Raw genomic sequence first — 18,242 nt, forward strand, 5'->3', positions numbered from 1 at the left:
CTTGTCTTTTTTGCCAACAACAAGCTAGTAGAGAATAATAATATGTGGGTGTAAGAGTGCTCTTTATAATTAACCCTCTCTAGCACAACTAAAAAAAGTCGTAGAAATAAAGCAAAGTGCTACAAAATATATATATTACTCAAGAAACAATCAATTTACACAAAGTAATAATATCTCATATTAAAATTTTTAATCTAAGAAGAATAATAATCAAATGAAAATCAAAAATTGAATTTTGGTTACTTTGTAGAATCGTAACTAGGTAAGTCCGAACTATTATTATGTTTCCGATACCTAAAGAAGTAAACCAAAGTGAAAACCACAAGAAGCGCAACGCCGGAGACACCACAGATGATACTCGCCGCAAGAAACACGTGCCTCATCACGTGATCACGTCTGTTCCCGGCTCCGTCTCTCCACCAAGAATCATCGTCTCCGCCTTCCGCCGCCGTAGCTTTAGGGAGGAGCTGAGAGTGAGAAGGAGGAGGAGAAGAAGAAGAAGAAGAATGTGAATCTCCGAAGAAGGAGTTCATTTTGTCCGGCGGCGAGTTGGATTCTGTCGGTGGTGAGCTGGATTGATACTGTAGGCCATGATCTGAAGGCCGTAGTTCTCCGGCGAGTGAGTTTCCGGCGAAGATAAAGAGGAGTGTTAATGCGAAGGTGAAGATCGATGAGGAGGAAGATCTAACGCGGTTTGAGAGAAGAGCCATGTAAGAGAGAGAGAGAGAGAGAGAGAATTTTCTTGATTTTTGGTTCTTGACTTCTTGTTAAGTTAGTGAGAGTTGGCTTTATGTGATGTGATTAAATCCGAACGACACCGTTTGGACACGAGGTTGTTGTTGTGGTCCATAAACCATAGTCGTTGGTAGTTTGTGTGTGTGTTTTTTTTCCGATTTTGTTATCACGGAGTATCACCGATATGTTGTTGATAGGTTAACAAAAGTGATGATAAAAAGAAAACAACTTTAGTGGGAAAATTGTCGAAGAAGATACCAGTCACCAACTCTTAATGAAGAAGAAATAGCTTTGTGTTTGAAGGAAAGGTTTACGCTTTGTTAATATGTATTTTTCCATAATATAAACGGGAAAAATATCATTAAAATCATGAAATTTCAAATTTTGGCCATTTAAAACATGAACTTTGTTGTAAGCCATTTAAAACATCAATTTTCGTTGACTAGTTTTTTTAAACATGAAGTTTCATTGACCAGGCCAAAATAGACATGACGTTAAATCCGATAGTTGACCTACTAACAAATGTTACTATGCCGTTAATCACTCCGTTACTGACAAAACGACATTGTTTTAATTGAAGTTTTAGTTTGAAATAATGTCAATTAAACCATGAACTTTTAAATATAGGCCATTTAAATCATGAACTTGTAAATGTATGTCATTTAAACCATGAACTTTTAATTTATGTCATTTAAACCATGAACTCGCCCTGGGCATTCGGTAAAAACCAGACAACCTAAAAATTTTGGTTATCGGAGCAAATCGAAGAGAGAAAGCTTAATCGTTCGGTGCAATTGATTTGAATAACCGGATTTTGGTTTGACTCGGTAATCGAATCGATTGGTTTATTAGAAACTGTAGAAGTATATAAGCTTAATCGGCTAACCTGTTTAACCCTAGTTTAGTTTATCTCTTCTTTCTTCGACTCTGCCTCATGATGCGATTCTGAGAAAGAGAGAGAAGAACATCAGTTCATCATTCTTTTTCGATCTTTGTCATGTATTTTGTGTCTTTTTGTTTTTTTCTTGAGTCTTTTTCATTTATTAGGACACTACACTAGAGTCTGAAGGATTGATCATCTTGTTTTAGGATACTGCACTAGAGTTTGAAAGATTGATCACCATTTTTATGTATTATGGTTTACATAACATAAATTTGAAAGTTCATGGTTTAAATGACATAAATTAAAAGTTCATGGTTTAAATGACATACATTTACAAGTTCATGATTTAAATGGCTTATATTTAAAAGTTCACGGTTTAAATGACATTATTTCAAACTAAAACTTCAATTAAAACGATGTCGTTTTGTCAGTAACGGAGTGATTAACGGCATAGTAACATCTGTTAGTAGGTCAACTATCGGATTTAACGTCATGTCTATTTTGGCCTGGTCAATGAAACTTCATGTTTAAAAAAACTAGTCAACGAAAGTTGATGTTTTAAATGGTCTACAACAAAGTTCATGTTTTAAATGGCCAAAATTTGAAAGTTCATGATTTTAATGACATTTTTCCCTAATATAAACACTTGGTTTTGGACATTTTCTTCATCAAAAAAGTTTTTAACATTTTAAACGATATTCATGTTTTTTTTTTTTAATTAATTCTGTCCAATTAAACAGAACTATTTTGTTAGTCGATAAACACAAACATACACAAAAGGACGTTTTTCTACCTTTACTACCTATTAAGTTTAGTTTATACGTTACAAAATTATATTTAAATGAGGACTCTCGAGAAATTTGAAGATATTTATAGGGATTGAAGAAGGGAAGTGACTCTCGTATCTGGTATCGATGACCCTGTTGGAGTTCTTATTCCAAAGTTCAAGTTTGTACTATAGCCGCGGGTCAATCAATGCTTAATCTTTAGAAATAAAAGATTGTAGCTAGCTTAAACGGGTTTTATTCGGGTATGTTTTGCTCTAATTAGTTCAAAATTGGTCGGGTACTTCAAACCAATTTTGAATGTTTTTTAAATGCATAATCATTCCTATATATATGCGAACCAAGTTTCCATACCCGTAAACTTTTAGCCGCCATATCTTTCATATTAGAAGTCTAGTTAATTATGATCATTTTTTTACCGAAATGAAAAGAAAAAAAATAAACAAAAGTAAGAGAAAAAATGAGAGAAAGCAAAACAAACATGCGGGGAAAGCTGATTGAGAAAGATCAACAATGTTTGAGAAAATCGTGGACCAATTTCTGAGTTTTCCAAACAACACCTAATTTATATATAATACAAAGCACAATTAGAATAACAATAAGGGCCCTAATAAAAAATAAAAATAAAATAAAAGGTGTTATTTATACATATGTTTTAAAATTCAACTAAAGTTGAAACAACAGCTTGATCGATCTCATTGTGTCCTTCATTATTTACATTACTATTTATTAGCACTGACAAACAAAAGGCTCGTAATATAAGTATATGACTATTTCTTTTAAACATTTGCTCACATCTTATGTAGATTCCAATCAAGCAGCTGTACTTTCTTATCGAAATGGCATCCTGAAGAGATGGGAGGTCTAAAGAGACTATCCACACCAGGAAGGAGAAACTCAACATCATTCACTTCTTTGATTACCTTGGTGAAGTTACATAAATTTAGCATCTGATTTTAGGGACTCTCGTATTGTTGTTTGTGTGTAATGAAATCGTATCGAAGACAGTGAGGATAAGACTCACATTTGCAGGAGTCTTCAGATGGCATAGCCGAGATTGCTTTAGATCGTATTGAATGATTAACTTTATAATTTAACTAAAACCAAAAAGATTGATTTATTTAGATATGTAGTTATGTTTTTATGTTTTAGTTTCTTTTGCCAAAATTAATATTTGATTCATGTGAGACTTAACTTGCACGCTACATAGAATTTTATGTGTTATCGCTGATCTCTGATTTTGAGTGATGTCTTTACCATAGCTGTTCCTTTAGCAAGGGGTGAAATGATTTTAGCTCCCTGCTGCTCTCGCAAACCTACTTGTACAGCAAAAGTGTTTATATCTGATTCATCTCCTTGAAGGTCACTTTCAATCTCTTTCCTATGCAAAGGTAATCGTGGAAGAAATTATCAACCTTTAATTTCAAATGGCCTTGAGATCACCCCTTATAATTTGTTTATGTTTTGCTTATGTTATGCTTATATTTTACTATTTTTTTTTGTGTTATGCATATAGTTTACTTTGTTTATTGCTCATGTTTGTCAATTACTTTTTTTTTTCTATCTAAAAATTAGTAAGATGTTATGTGAACACTAAAGTAATATTAGTAAACTTGTATAATATATTTTACCTATACTTTGTAATTAAGTGGAAGAAGCTCAGATAATGTCGTTGTTAAATTATTTATTTTCAGTTATATTTGAGGGAAACACCAACAATATATATAATTCATGCATTTTCATCAATGCTTATATAGCATTGCGCATGGTACGTATAGAATTCTAACAATGACGTTTGCATGTAAAGTATTTTTTCAAAATGTGGAGGTAGTACTAATCATTTACGTTTTCATTAATATATCTAACAATTTACTGTCATTAACTATTATACATATTCAATATATAAAGCAACTTTACACGAAGGTTACCAAATGTAATTAACCAATTTCCGGTTTATTCTATATTCTCGGTTACCTTATTCTTCAGCTGAGTTTGTGTGTAAAGCACATTTGTACCCCCACATTTCTCTATCAATGAAACAGAAGGTTTGCAAATTTTAAGAATATGCTACTTCACTGGTTGTACCAAGTACAAGAAGTTTGCTTCCCTATCAAGTATCAACAAAAAAAAAAAAAATTATTGAGATTTGATATCATTTTTTTACCGAAGTGAACTAAAATTTTGCAACCATTATACGCAATAAATAATATCTACGTATCCCTGGAAGAAAATGTTTGAGCAAGAATAAAAATCAAAAAGTATGCGAAAATAAGAGCTTGAAACCTAATAGTGTGATTGACCTTTCAATATCGTCAAGGATAACTATGCTCAATGGTGATTTGTATGCATCTTCAAGGACCTATTCTCAGTTAACAGACAATGTTAATTCTAGTAGATATGTGAACTAACACAAAAATATAAAAGAAACTAGCTAGAAAGCTTTAAAAAGCTATGGACCTTGGTAATGTGTACACATTTTTTACTCTCATGAAGGTCATTCATAGACTCTGCAGAGACTTTGCCAATGTGGTAAAATTTTGTTTTTGCGCGATCACCACAATCCACAAATCCTTTAGGTCTATAAGCATATACATGTTTGTAAAATAGAGAAAATAATGAGTTTGTTTAAAGAAACAAATTTTATTATAAGATTGTTTAAAGAAACAAAATCTAATAATCTAATTATTTAGTAGTAAAAAAAATGCATTGGAAAATTTAATGTCTTTATTGAAAAATGATTATGATTTTTCTTTTGGTAATGTTGTTATGTTGTCGTTTGATCGTGGACGGGGGATTGATTTTTTATTGTATCTAGGTTTTAGATTCAGTTTTACGTACTAGATTATTATTAAAATTAGGAGGTTTTCCATGATAAATTAGGATGTTAATTAGTAGTACAAAAATTCATTCGAAAATTACATGTCTTTACTGGATAATGATTATGATTTTTCTTTTGGTATTGGAAAAGGAAAAATTAGCCCTGGGAGGAAAGAGTTTTCCTTCATCATTTTCGTATGAATCTGAAGAATTTCTAAACGTGTGACGAATTAACTTATTGATGATTTTCCTTCACCATCGATGATTTTTCCGTGTGACGAATTAACTTATTGAACATGTTCACTGGTGTTTTTAATAGGTTGCTCCTCAAACAATTTCTCTTCTAAAAATAAAAGAAAAACACAAAAATTGGCCCACTAAACTCAGAACCGTAACCGTTGCTCTGTGATGAGATAAGTGAGAGCAACAAGCCAACAACGATACAGACGTTAATGCTCCGATCGTTAGGCTTGAGCCTTGAGCATGAGATAAGTGAGAGCAACAACGATACAGACGCAATCAGAAGAAGACGAAGAAGGGTTTCGAGCATTGACAAGTCATGCGGATTCTTTCTGCTCACCTAGCTTAGCTAATGTAATTTCCCCAAAATTGTTCGTTTAAAGTTCCTCTCTTTTACCAATTCTAAGCGTTTCTGTGCCTTTCTCGTCATCAATGGTTTAATGGGTCGTCGTCACCGATTTGGCTCAGGAGTTGTAATTGAAGTCTATTCTCACTTCACACTAGTGATGAGATGAAAGACTGGTTGCTTTGTTTGATGCATTTGATGAGAGCTTTATTTTGGGTTCAGTAGTTGTAATTGAAGTCCAAAAGTGGTTGCTTTGTTTGATGCATTTGTAGTTTAATCCTTTAGATACAATGATAAAGACTAGATCATAAGAGTATAGGAGGTTCCTGAAGAGTGTGAACTGTACTCAACAGAGAAGTAAAGGGTCTTTAGATTTGAGTGTTTTGATGTCCTTAACTTTGCTTGTCATATTTTACTCCATTGTCTTGATGATGAACTCGTAGTTTACTCTTAGATGTAATGATGAGGGAAAGATCCATAATAGTAGAAGAGAGTTTGGAATTGGACTCAACAATGAAGGAAAAGATCTTTAGATTTTTGTGCGTTGTTGATGTTCTTGGCTTTGCTTCTCCATTTTGTTTGTAGATGACCTTACATTGGAGGAAGAAGCTGGGAGGAAAATAGGCTGGTGTCTCAAAATTTTCTTTGCTGCGACAGCTACGTATATTGGATACCAGTTTTTCCCTTACTTGGGTATGTGAATCTCTAGTTCGGAACAGCTTTGTTACATTTTTTAATCTTGAAATCGTTGTTGTATGTATACTTTACTGACTGTCACTTACTGTGTTAGGTGATAATTTGATTCAGCAATCAATATCGCTTTTACATGTGAAGGATCCCTTGTTTAAGAGAATGGGACCTTCTAGGCTTTCCCGTTTTGCCATTGATGGTAAGCCCTCTCTCTAACTCGAATTACTATCTGATTGTTTGCTGAAAAGAGAAAGGATTGATCTATACTTATTAGGTCTCACCAGTGATGAACTTGTTTCCGGCTGAAACAGGTGTGTGTGTGTGCAATGTGTCCGTGTTCCAACCAGGAAAACTACATAAATCAGGTTTGAAACCAATTTTAAAATGGTTTATCGTTCCAACTTCCCAAATTACAATCGCTACCAAATACATCAACCACCGACTAATCTTTGAAACTTATAACGCTACTAACTGTAGAATTACTTTTGGAACCTCCATCAGAATCTCCATCCTCGATTAATTTAGCGGGCTTTATATATTTTGATTCCATTTCACTGCATCTGATAGCTTCCATTGAAGAACCCGCACAAATAAAAGACCCAAAATAGATTTGCAAAATTATATCAGAAAAAAATCAAAGATTAAAGCTTTTGATATAAATATGTAAATTTTATGTAGATATAATGTTATTTTCTTAATTAGCTTTTCCTATCATGTTTCAAAAATAATGATTCTTTTGACATAACTTATGTTATTTTTTTAGATTTGTTATTCACTATTTCTTGCAATAATAAACATGCTTAATAAATTGTTTTTTCGTTTATACATATCAAAATCTAACTAAAAAAACACATATAATATAATAAGCATAAGATATCTGTTAGATTCGCTTGCAAGATATATGTGGTTAAATTTGATGGTTCAAATGTTTGCTAGTTTTAACTTCTTTTGATTGTTTGTAATAAATCCTGAAATATATGTTTTTGTTAGATGAAAATTTCTCGACAAAAAGTATAAAATTTAAAAATTAAAAGTTGTTACCATTTTCTTAGTTGCATAGTTGTAAGCTGGAGTCTCTATATTTTGTTAAATAATATTAGTCAATTATGAAAAATATGTATGTGAAGCTGAATATGAGTTTTATACTTACGTATTGATTTAGTTTGTCGACCCATGCCTGAAGTGTAGCTAGTTTCAGTCGCATATGAGTTTCATCGGTAAGTGCCTTCTCCATCATAACAATCTGATCATTATTCATAATGGTTCTATTCCTTTTCTTGGCTGACTTTTTGTTATTTTCACAGTTTTGGTTTCCATTTGTAGTGCTAATGTTTGAAAATTCTAATTCAGTTTGATACATCGGAATGACGTATTCCTCTCTATATATATGACAAAGATCTGAGAGAATACATATATTTATATTTAAATTCTTTTTCTTTTAAGATTAGGCCAAGGAATTCAATATAACGTAGGATTGTTTTGTATAGGTTAATTATTTCAATATAACGTAGACGATTCCTTTTTCTTGAAAATTACAAAATTGTATAATTTAATATAATTTTTAAAATTATTATTTTAATAATCTACAACATAATAAGATTTTGACACATGTCGCGATCTTATGAATTGGTAACTTTTGAAACCATACTTTATATAATAAGATAACTAAAATTAATAAAAATATATATTAGCAAAATTAGTATTAAAATAATACATTAAAAAAACAAAAAAAAACTTATCCCACGGAATACGGCGGATCATAATCTAGTTACCATTATACTTGTAGAAAATTGCTTATAAATCAGTTTTGGAACGGACAAGAAGATTCCATATTCGTCTCTAATTGGCTAGACTCTTTCTCACTCTTGGAAATAATGTGCCGGCTAACTTTTTTTTTTTTTTGTCAACCATTGGGCCACAACTGGCCGGCCCATTAGCCAAATTCCTATATTCGTAGGAGCCAGGACTCGATCCCGGGTGTGATGGTGCCTTCTACAAATGGACTTACCTCCTGCCACTGCACTAAAGTCACTTCACTGTGCCGGCTAACTTTGTTGCATCTATTATCAGAATAAATTTTTAAAACTTATAAGAATACAATGGAACTTTGTATATTAAGAAACCTTTAAAAAAAAAAGTACTGGAATTTCTCTATGTTAAGAAAGCTTTTTAATGAATTTGATAAATGTTGATAAAAATGTGAGATATTCTTCCATTTTTATAAAATCATTATTCTACTTTTTTATTAATTGAATTAATATTCACGAAAGACAAAAAGACTTGTTTGAAATACATTAACCCATTTAGAGAGAATCGCGCGCGTGAATCTCACTCACGGCGATTTCTCTCTCAAACTCTTTCTCTTCTGATCACAATCTCGTGCATCGACGATGGGTTCTCTGTCAATTACGGTGACGACGAGGACCCTTTGACTCATGGTTCTTCATTCGTGACTCATTGCATTTTTCCGGCGAAGCTATTGGACGAAATCAATGGGCAGTGGAGAGGAGAAGAATCTGCGAGACGCTGATGGTAAGAGCTCTACCGGAGGTGTAGCTACGCGGTTGAAAGAGGGAGATTCACGGCGGGGAATGAGAGAAGAAGATAGTTAGACCTGGAAACTGGAGATTCTGGAGGTTTCACGGGATCTGTTTCGATAGTGGAGGTAGTCTCCGATCCGGCGAAGTTAAGCCACCGTCGAAGGTCTTTTTATTTACTCTCTACTGCCTCTCTCTCTCTCTCTCTCTCACGACCGAGCAAGAAACCTCCTCGACAAAGAAAAGATCGGTTCTCTTCCTCCTTCTCAAAACGGTTTTACGGTGGCGGGATGGCAACGGATCTTGGATCACCATCTCTGTTCGGCTAACACTGTCCAAGCTCACCGGAGGTCCTGTTCTAGTTGAGCATCTGCATATATTTGGACGGCGGCTGCAACATGTTCTATGTTTGCAGATTAGAGTTTCAATGACCACGGTTTAGTTTGATTTGTGAACCCGATCGGTTCTGTTTTCCAACGGTTTAGTTCGGTTTGATGTATATGAGTTGGATCTTTTGGGATTTTGTATGGGCCTACTCCGGAAATATCCTGTAACGCCCGCGAACCAATTTGTGTATTTTTGGTGTGGGTGTCGATCGACACCCTTGGTGGCATCGATCGACACCATGTTTTTCCGGTTTGGTCGGGTTTGATTTAATTGCCGAATTGGTTCGGTTTGGTTTGATTTAAAAACCCTAATCGTGTGTTAAGTGTCTGGGACGAAAGAAGGGTTTCAGAAAGTTTCATTTGTCGCCGTTGAGTGAAAAGAAAGAGAGAAAAGAGAGGAAAACGTTTTCTGAGATTTCTGGGCTTGTTCTTGGTGATTTTGGAGAGATATGAGGCTGTAGGAGGGTTAGCTGTTGCTGGAATCGAAGGGGAAGCTTCTGGAGGTGTTGTTTTCCACATTTCTCAATCCAAACTTCTTGTTCTTGAGGTGAGTGCTTGACCATGGTTGATCTAAGCATGAGATCTCTCTTGTTTGAGTGTTTTTCTTGCTGTTTGTGTTGTTTTGTTGCTTGGGTTCGTTGTTTGTGTGATTTCTAGTGAATTCCGAGATGGTTAGACTTGATTGGAGCCGATTTTGGGTTGATTGGAGTCGGAGTTCGTCGCTGGGATTCGCGCAGATCGTGTCTGCAGAGGAGGCATCGATCGACACTCAGGAGCATCGGTCGACACCAATTTGATGGGCATCGGTCGACACTGTTTGGCATCGGTCGACACCTTGTTGTAGCATCGATCGACACCGTTTGGCATCGGTCGACACTAGTCTTATCCGAGACTTGTTTTTCTGGTTTGATGTATTGTTGTGTGTTGTTTGTTTTGCTTGAACTTGAGGGTCTCATCTGCTTGTGTGTATAACCCAGTAGATGGGAGGATGGCCTCACTAAGTATTTATGATAATACTTACGCATCTCAATTGTTGTTTGTGGTGTGCAGGTAAAGGAAAAGTGTGATCGTGGAATCAAGGGCTATGAGGAGGAGGATGTTCTAGAGACTTGATTGATTGTGGTCTAGCTGTTGTTAGGTTGCTAGATTAAGTCAAAGGAACATTGTAGGATGTTAGTTGTTGGTTATCTCTTTATTGGATTTGAATGTTGGAATTCTTTTGGTTTAATGGAATTTGTTTTATTTGATTATCCGCGGTTATTGATTGATGTTAGGATGTTAGTGGGTATGGGACCACTAGTAAATTAAGGTATTAAAAAAAAAAAAAAAACGGGAAGGGTTGTTTCAATTTGGTATCAGAGCCCTTACGGTTCTAGGTCTAGGGTTCATTGTGCTTTTGCTGTTGATGTTTAGGATTACATGCTATAATTGATCGTGTGATTGGCAATTGTGTGTGGCATGAAGTCCTAGAACATCCTCTTCGAGCCTGATTGTGATTCCACGGTGAGTTGTGTTTCTTGTGTATTAGAATTATTGTTTGCTTAGCCTTCTGTTCTTGGATGATACAGATGGTTAGGGGTGAGGATGCTGTTGGTCGTGGTCGTGGGCGTGGTCGTGGTCGGGGTCGGGGACGAGGTCAGGTTCCTGAGGCCAGTGTGAGTGTGACCCAGAGCATGGCCAGTGAGGAGGTGGCGGAGTCACAGGTTCATCCTAGTGTGTCTGGAGACCAGGCTGGTTTGGGTGACGGCAGGGCGGATGGGCCCGGTGTCGGTCACGGTGTTGCCCCGGGTGTGGGGGTTGCAGCGGGAGGTGCTCCAGGCAGGGAGGATGTCTTGATGGACTTGCTAGCTCAGGTAGCTCAGGCTTTGCAGCGACTTCCAGCAGTTGTGCCGCCAGTGGTTGGTGGGCAGGATCCGGTAGTGCCGCCCGTGGGTGGTGGGCAGGGTCCAGCGGTGCAGCCTGCAGCGGGTTTGCAGGCAGGTGTGCAGCCGGGGGCCGAGGTAGTGGATGCTCAGTATGTTCGGATGATGGAGCAGCTGCGGCATGTGGGAGCAGGGTATTTCTCAGGAAGTACCGATCCGAGTGTAGCGGATGAGTGGAGAGAGCGGATGGAGGATATTTTCCTTTCGCTTAGGTGTCCCGACCGGTACAGGGTGGATCTGGCAGTGTTTTACTTGTCAGGAGATGCTCGTGTGTGGTGGAGGTCGGTGACAGCACGGAGGGTGCAGAGGGGTATGTCTTGGGGAGATTTTGTGGGGGAGTTTAACTCCAAGTATTTTCCTCAGGAGGCTCTTGATCGTATGGAGGCACGGTTCTTGGGTCTGACTCAGGGGAACCATACAGTGCGGGAGCTGGATGCAGAGTTCAATCGGCTTGTAGGGTATGCAGGCAGGGCATGGGAGCCAGAGGCGGCTCAGGTGCGGAGGTTTTTGTTGGCTCTGCGGGATGATTTGAGGACTCGGTGTAGAGTGAGGAGTTATGCTACGAGAGCGGAGTTGGTTGAGGTTGCAGCTGGGATAGAGGATGACTTGAGGTCACAGGTGGTTGTGGTCGGTTCTTCAGTGCAGCCACAGCAGTCTCAGCAGTCTCAGCCGTCTTCTGTTCCTAGCAAGGGCGGCAAGCCTACGCAAGGGTAGAAGCGGAAGTTTGATGCTATGCAGAGGTCGAGGCACGGGGGTGCGAGATGCTTTGGGTGTGGTAATAGGGACCACAAGGTGACTAGCTGTCCACAGAGAGGTGAGCAGCGGGCAGTGACAGAGCAGCGGGCGGTGACGGAGCCGCGGACCGATACTCGAGTGTGTTACTACTGCAGAGAGACGGGGCATATCAAGCCTCGTTGTCCCAAGTTGCAGCAGAGGGCAGTAGCAGTGTTGCAGGCTGGAGCTCAGCCAGGGGTGCAGCAGGGTGTGCAGCACGGTGTGCAGCCGGTGGGTTGGATTGAGCCGACGACTCAGGTGTACTCGACCCAGGAGCCCGGTGGCACTAGTGCAGGAGCGATCACAGGTATAACTTCTGAGATTCGAACTTAGTCAATTCAATAGTTCAGATTATATTTGTTTTTGCTTGTGGTCAAGTGTTAGGTTCTCAACACATGAGATTTGTGTAGGGACCTTGTGGGTGGGCGGGTTTGATTCTGGAGCTTCTCATAGCTTCATTACTCCGGAGTGTGCCGTGAGTGCGGGGATCAGAGGGGATTCTGGAGAGCGTTCAGGAGTTGTCAGAGTTGCTGGAGGCAAGTTTCTGAGGGTTATTGGACGAGCTGGAGGAGTTGATATTCAGATCGCAGGAGAGTCGTGGCCAGCGGATTTGCTTATCAGTCCAGTGGAGTTGTATGACGTCATTCTTGGTATGGATTGGTTGCATCGTTATAAGGTGCATTTGGATTGCTATCGAGGTAGAGTGGAGTTTGAGCGTCCAGGAGGGAAGTTGGTTTTTCAGGGTATTAGACCGACTTCGGGGAGTCTCGTGATCTCAGCCGTTCAGGCAGGGAAGATGATCGAGAAGGGCCGTGAGGCTTATCTGGTTACTATATCTATGCCAGAGTCAGTGGGGAAGTCTACGGTTAGCGGTATTCCGGTTGTGGAGGACTTTGAGGATGTGTTCCAGTCATTGCAGGGATTACCACCATCTCGGTCGGATCCTTTTACCATTGAGCTGGAACCGGGGACGATGCCGTTATCCAAGGCTCCTTACAGGATGGCTCCAGCAGAGATGGCAGAGCTGAAGAAGCAGCTGGAGGATTTGTTGGGCAAGGGTTTTATCCGTCCTAGTTGTTCACCGTGGGGAGCTCCGGTGTTGTTTGTTAAGAAGAAGGATGGGAGTTTTTGGTTGTGTATTGACTACCGGGGTTTGAACCGAGTTACTGTGAAGAACAAGTACCCTCTCCCGAGGATTGATGAGTTGTTGGATCAGTTGAGGGGTGCTACTTGGTTCTCCAAGATCGACTTGGCTTCAGGTTATCATCAGATCCCTATTCATGAGGCAGATGTGAGGAAGACAGCCTTCAGGACGAGATATGGGCACTATGAGTTTGTGGTGATGCCGTTTGGGTTGACAAACGCGCCAGCTGCGTTTATGAGATTGATGAACAGCGTGTTCCAGGAGTTTCTGGACGTGTCAGTCATCATTTTCATCGACGACATCCTGGTATATTCTAAGAGTCCTGAGGAGCATGCAGTACATCTGAGAGCAGTGTTGGAGAAGCTGCGGGAGCATAAGTTGTTTGCTAAGCTGAGTAAGTGCAGTTTCTGGCAGCGTGAGATGGGGTTCTTGGGTCATATTGTTTCAGCTGAGGGAGTTTCAGTGGATCCAGAGAAGATTCAGTCCATCAGGGAGTGGCCGAGGCCGCAGAGTGCCACTGAGATTCGGAGTTTCCTGGGGTTAGCAGGTTACTACAGAAGGTTTGTTCGGGGTTTTGCGAGTATGGCTCAGCCGATGACTAAGCTTACAGGGAAGGATGTCCCGTTTGTGTGGTCACCAGAGTGTGAGGCAAGTTTTGCAAGTCTCAAGCAGATGTTGACTACCACGCCGGTGTTAGCATTGCCTGAGCAGGACGAGCCTTATGTTGTGTATACAGATGCTTCTAGAGTGGGGTTGGGTTGTGTACTTATGCAGCAGGGGAAGGTTATAGCTTATGCTTCGCGGCAGTTGCGGAAGCATGAAGCTAATTACCCTACTCATGATTTGGAGATGGCAGCAGTGATCTTTGCTCTTAAGATTTGGAGATCCTATCTGTATGGTGGGAAGGTACAGGTATTTACATATCACAAGAGTCTGAAGTATATTTTTTACTCAGCCTGAGCTGAATTTGAGGCAGAGGCGTTGGATGGAGTTAGTAGCAGATTATGATTTGGACATAGCTTACCATCCTGGTAAAGCTAATCTGGTTGCAGATGCCTTGAGTCGGAAGCGGGTGGCTTTGGCTCAGGAGCAGGATATGGAGGTGTTGGTAGGTGAGATTAGTGCATTGAGTTTGTGTGCTATCTCACAAGAACCTTTGGGTTTGGAGGCAGTTGATAGAGCAGATTTGTTGAGCAGAGTGAGGTTAGCTCAGGAGAGTGATGAGGGGCTGGTGAATGCCTCTAAGGCTGCGGGTGCAGAGTATCAGGTTTCTGCTAATGGTACTATCCTTGTGCATGGTCGGATCTGTGTGCCCAAGGGTGAGGATTTGAGGCAGGAGATACTGAGAGAGGCTCATTCGAGCAAGTTCTCTATTCATCCAGGGGCGACCAAGATGTACCGTGATCTCAAGCGGTATTATCACTGGGTCGGGATGAAGAAGGACGTAGCTGACTGGGTGGCGAAGTGTGATACTTGCCAGCTGGTGAAGGCGGAGCATCAGGTTCCTGGTGGTTTGTTACAGAGTTTACCCATTCCAGAGTGGAAGTGGGATTTGATCACGATGGACTTCGTGGTAGGTTTACCTGTGTCGAGGACGTTTGATGCTATTTGGGTCATTGTGGACCGTTTGACTAAGTCTGCACATTTTCTGGCCATCAAGAAAACTGATGGAGCAGCGGTTTTGGCCAAGAAGTATGTGAGGGAGATAGTCAGATTGCATGGTGTGCCTGTTAGTATTGTGTCTGATAGAGATTCCAAGTTCACTTCGGTGTTCTGGAGGGCGTTTCAGGCAGAGTTGGGCACGAAGGTGCATATGAGTACAGCCTATCATCCTCAGACGGACGGTCAGTCAGAGAGGACGATCCAGATTTTGGAGGATTTATTGAGGATGTGTGTGCTGGATTGGGGTGGTCATTGGGCAGATCACTTGAGCTTGGTGGAGTTTGCTTATAACAACAGCTACCAGGCTAGTATTGGGATGGCTCCTTATGAGGCCCTGTATGGGAGGCCGTGTCGTACACCTTTATGTTGGACTCAGGTGGGGGAGAGGAGCATATTTGGTGCGGATTTTGTTCAGGAGACCTCGGAGAAGATTCGGGTTTTGAGGCTGAACATGAAGGAGGCTCAGGATCGGCAGAAGAGCTATGCTGATAAGAGGAGAAAGGATCTTGAGTTTCAGGTTGGTGATAGAGTGTACCTCAAGATGGCCATGTTGCGGGGTCCGAACAGGTCTTTGACAGAGACTAAGTTGAGTCCGAGGTACATGGGTCCGTTCAGAGTGATTGAGCGGGTGGGACCAGTGGCATATAGGCTGGAGTTGCCTGAGGTTATGCGTGCGTTCCACAAGGTATTTCATGTGTCGATGCTGAGGAAGTGTCTTCACAAGGGTGATCAGTTGTTGGCTAAGATTCCTGAGGATCTTCAGCCTAACATGACTTTAGAGGCGAGACCAGTGAGGGTGCTCGAGAGGAGAGTCAAGGAACTTCGGAAGAAGAAGATTCCTTTGATGAGAGTCCTGTGGGACTGTGACGGAGTAGAGGAGCAGACTTGGGAGCCCGAGGCGAGGATGAAGGCAAGGTTTAAGAAGTGGTTTGAGAAGCAGACCGCTTGAGCTTGTCTAACCGGGTCCGAGCTGTAGTCCGTGGCTGGAGCGGATACGGAGTATTCCAGCCCATCTCTCTTGATATTTGGTCGCTTAGGGGTGGTTGGTTGTGCGACTAAGTATCAAGATGAGGTGGTGCTCGGGATGCGGGTTGTTGGCTCCGGTTGTTGTACTTTTGGTTTTTCTGATGTAATTTCGTTGAGATTGTAACGATTATGACATTTTGAGATTAATAAGATGAGTATTTTTCTTTATGTTTGACTGTTGTTGTCATGGGAAAAAGAGAAATAGCTCGGGTTTCTATTTTTGGAAAGTTTCCATAAATAGAAAGTTTCCACGAAAGGAAGGTTTCCATAAATAGGAAGTTTCTAAAATGGGAATGTTTTGTGGAAAAAGTGAGGTAGATCTAGCCGGGAGATACTCGTTGGCATCAGTGTTTGTTTTTGCTCAAGGCCGTGCGAGCCTAACTCACGTGATACCGATAGCTCGATGGACTTTGTGGCCAGAGAGTGGGAGTGGTATGTTGCTTCGGATGACGATCCGAGAGCGCGCTTGAGGGTGACGACCCAAGAGCGGGATATGTGAGGCTCCCTGGATACCGTAGCTGTGAGCCGCGGCTCGGCAGTGAGCCGGTATGTCTCGAGGGTTGCGACCCGAGAGCGGGGGGAGTGGGCGCGTGAGACTCCCTGGATACCGTAGCTGTAGGCTGTGGCCTGGCAGTGAGCCGGTATGACTCGAAGGTTGCGACCTGAGAGCGGGGGGAGTGTGTGTTTGTGTGAGTGACTTCCTGGATGCCGTAGCTTAAGGCAGTTGGCCTGATAGCGAGCCGGCATGATTCGATGGTTGCGACCACGGACGGGGGAAGCACTGAGTTGTGAGCAAATAGTGTTTATGATGCGAGTATATTGGCTAGAGGGAGACCTCGAGGGTCAGTCGGAGGGGTGCGGGCTGTTGCGACAGTGGCACGGGAAACCTTGGCTGACGGTGTTTAGTCCGGTCTGGGGACGTGCGGGCCGTGCAGACGGTGGCACGGAGGTCCTTGGCAGATGGACAGTATTGCGGGATTCGGGGACGAATCCATATTGGTGGGGGAGAATTGTAACGCCCGCGAACCAATTTGTGTATTTTTGGTGTGGGTGTCGATCGACACCCTTGGTGGCATCGATCGACACCATGTTTTTCCGGTTTGGTCGGGTTTGATTTAATTGTCGAATTGGTTCGGTTTGGTTTGATTTAAAAACCCTAATCGTGTGTTAAGTGTCTGGGACGAAAGAAGGGTTTCAGAAAGTTTCATTTGTAGCCGTTGAGTGAAAAGAAAGAGAGAAAAGAGAGGAAAACGTTTTCTGAGATTTCTGGGCTTGTTCTTGGTGATTTTGGAGAGATCTGAGGCTGTAGGAGGGTTAGCTGTTGCTGGAATCGAAGGGGAAGCTTCTGGAGGTGTTGTTTTCCACGTTTCTCAATCCAAACTTCTTGTTCTTGAGGTGAGTGCTTGACCATGGTTGATCTAAGCATGAGATCTCTCTTGTTTGAGTGTTTTTCTTGCTGTTTGTGTTGTTTTGTTGCTTGGGTTCGTTGTTTGTGTGATTTCTAGTGAATTCCGAGATGGTTAGACTTGATTGGAGCCGATTTTGGGTTGATTGGAGTCGGAGTTCGTCGCTGGGATTCGCGCAGATCGTGTCTGCAGAGGAGGCATCGATCGACACTCAGGAGCATCGGTCGACACCAATTTGATGGGCATCGGTCGACACTGTTTGGCATCGGTCGACACCTTGTTGTAGCATCGATCGACACCGTTTGGCATCGGTCGACACTAGTCTTATCCGAGACTTGTTTTTCTGGTTTGATGTATTGTTGTGTGTTGTTTGTTTTGCTTGAACTTGAGGGTCTCATCTGCTTGTGTGTATAACCCAGTAGATGGGAGGATGGCCTCACTAAGTATTTATGATAATACTTACGCATCTCAATTGTTGTTTGTGGTGTGCAGGTAAAGGAAAAGTGTGATCGTGGAATCAAGGGCTATGAGGAGGAGGATGTTCTAGAGACTTGATTGATTGTGGTCTAGCTGTTGTTAGGTTGCTAGATTAAGTCAAAGGAACATTGTAGGATGTTAGTTGTTGGTTATCTCTTTATTGGATTTGAATGTTGGAATTCTTTTGGTTTAATGGAATTTGTTTTATTTGATTATCCGCGGTTATTGATTGATGTTAAGATGTTAGTGGGTATGGGACCACTAGTAAATTAAGGTATTAAAAAAAAAAAAAAAAACGGGAAGGGTTGTTTCATATCCCATTAGACATATATTTTTATAAATTGAATACCCTTTTTAAAAAAAAAAAGTACTGGAATTTATTCATGTTATGAAACCTTTTTATTGAATTTTA

At 40.8% G+C, this 18,242-nt stretch overlaps 1 protein-coding gene and 1 long non-coding RNA gene across 2 annotated transcripts; one reads left to right on the forward strand and one right to left on the reverse strand.

Moving 5' to 3' along the window:
* Window positions 1–117: 117 nt before the first annotated feature.
* Window positions 118–991, reverse strand: LOC104731364 (uncharacterized). The gene has a single exon (XM_010450711.3). The coding sequence runs from the start codon at window positions 708–710 to the stop codon at window positions 240–242; it is 471 nt and encodes a 156-aa protein (XP_010449013.1). The 5' UTR covers window positions 711–991; the 3' UTR covers window positions 118–239.
* Window positions 992–5,673: 4,682 nt separating this feature from the next.
* LOC147930399 (uncharacterized) lies at window positions 5,674–6,626 on the forward strand. Its single transcript, XR_015575510.1, has 3 exons — window positions 5,674–5,814; window positions 6,392–6,499; window positions 6,597–6,626. It is a non-coding gene; the product is annotated as an uncharacterized LOC147930399 (long non-coding RNA).
* Window positions 6,627–18,242: the final 11,616 nt, after the last annotated feature.

This window comes from Camelina sativa, chromosome 12 (genome assembly GCF_030686135.1).
Source record: "Camelina sativa cultivar CO46 ecotype springtype chromosome 12, ASM3068613v1".
Lineage (NCBI taxonomy): Eukaryota > Viridiplantae > Streptophyta > Magnoliopsida > Brassicales > Brassicaceae > Camelina > Camelina sativa.

Excerpts from the sequence above, each read along its gene's own strand:
- LOC104731364 (XM_010450711.3), bottom strand. The coding sequence starts at position 710 with ATGGCTCTTCTCTCAAACCGCGTTAGATCTTCCTCCTCATCGATCTTC.